The following is a 1,847-nucleotide window of genomic DNA, read 5'->3' on the forward strand; positions in this document are numbered from 1 at the left end:
TCACGTGAGGAAGATGGGCACATTATTGAAGCTGGAATAGTGCACATATTGCAACAGTTTGCGTAGGGCATGCTTGATCTCCTTGTTCCTCATGCTGTAGATAATAGGGTTCAGTGTTGGGGGAACCACAGAATACAGAAGTGCCACTGTCACATCTAGGAATGGGGAGGATTGGGAGTGGGGTTTCACGTAGGCAAAAAAGCCCGTGCTGACTAACAGGGAGACTACGGCCAGGTGAGGGAGGCACGTGGAGAAAGCTTTGTGCCATCCCTGCTCAGAGGGCATCCTCAGCACGGCCCTGACGATCTGCACATAGGACACAACAATGAATACAAAGCACCCAAAAGATAAACAGATACTAAAAAGGAGTAACCCATCTTCCCTGAGGTAGGATTTTGAGCAGGAGAGCTTGACAAGTTGGGGGATTTCACAGAAGAACTGATCCACAGCATTGCCTTGGCACAGAGGCAGTGAAAATGTATTGGCAGTGTGCAGCAGGGAATAGAGAAGCCCAGTGCCCCAGGCAGCTGCTGCCATGGTGGCACAAGCTCTGCTGCCCAGCAGGGTCCCGTAGTGCAGGGGCTTGCAGATGGCAACGTAGCGGTCATAGGACATGATGGTGAGAAGGGAATACTCTGCTGAATAGAAAAAGAAGAAGAAAAAGACCTGTGCAGCACATCCTGTGTAGGAGATGGCCCTGGTGTGCCAGAGGGCATTGGCCATGGCTTTGGGGAGAGTGGTGGAGATGCAGCCCAGGTCGAGGAGGGCGAGGTTGAGGAGGAAGAAGTACATGGGGGTGTGCAGGCGGTGGTCGCAGGCTACGGCTGTGCTGATGAGGCCGTTGCCCAGGAGGGCAGCCAGGTAGATGCCCAGCAAGAGCCAGAAGTGCAGGAGCTGCAGCTGCCGCGTGTCTGCCAACGCCAGGAGGAGGAACTCGCTGATGGAGCTGCTGTTGGGCATCTGCAGTTCCTGGGCATGGAGTCCTGTTCAGAGTGTAGTAGATAATGACAAGACACGACAATTCTCTGAATCACTCATCCCACTGTACTATAAAATATTTTCATTCTCTGAGGACAATGTTCCTTTAGTACCATAACTTGAATTTAACTTCATGAAGTTCAGCATTCCAGAATCAGAAGCAGCTTATGGAACTTTTACCATCCTCTCATTTCCTAATCTAATCCCATCTCCCTGTATATTTTCAATTGTTTCCATATCTCATATCTTTACTCCAACCGCTCCTGGAGCCCAGAAGCCCTAACTCTGTGCCCTTCAATTTCTGTGAGAGAAAGATGCCTGTATGCAGCATACATGCATTATTCATGTCTGCAGAAAGCAATGATGATTTCAGCTGGTTCCATCCTTTGAGAAAGGAGAGGCTGAAAGCACATTCTGTACACAGGACAAATAATTGATTAAAGAAAAAATTGAAAGTCTTAGAGATGTGTTCACAGTTGACTGCCCCTTTAGTTTTCTGCCTCCAATCCTTTTCCCTAACCTGACAATGGGAAAAGGAATGTCCCTGCCTTGCCTCTCCTCATACAGAGTGTCCTTGGAAACATGCTGGGGTGCAGTGTAGCTGTGAGCCCCCTGCCCCAGGCAGCAGCTGTGGCAGCAGAAGGCCCCTGCCCTGCCGGGGGGCTCCTTCCCCCCACATGTCTCCCCGCAGTGCCCTGGGCAGCTCCCCGGGCAGGCTGAGTGCTGAGCCTGGCAGGCGGCAGAGTCCCTGCCCCGGCACACAGCCCCTGGGGCACAGCAGGGACCCTGCTCTGCACCACAGCCCTGGGCACCCGGCTGCACCCCTGGCTGCACAGCCTGCAGCCATCCTGGGACACGCAGCCCTCAGG

General features: G+C 52.7%; 1 protein-coding gene across 1 annotated transcript; it reads right to left on the minus strand.

Moving 5' to 3' along the window:
• On the minus strand, positions 1 to 888 carry LOC101752291 (olfactory receptor 14A16-like; the record flags this gene model as incomplete). Its single annotated transcript, XM_015272506.4, has 1 exon — positions 1 to 888. A coding segment is annotated over one exon (888 nt), but the record flags the coding sequence as incomplete, so codon positions are not given.
• Positions 889 to 1,847: the final 959 nt, after the last annotated feature.

This window comes from Gallus gallus, chromosome 33, assembly GCF_016699485.2.
Source record: "Gallus gallus isolate bGalGal1 chromosome 33, bGalGal1.mat.broiler.GRCg7b, whole genome shotgun sequence".
NCBI lineage: Eukaryota > Metazoa > Chordata > Aves > Galliformes > Phasianidae > Gallus > Gallus gallus.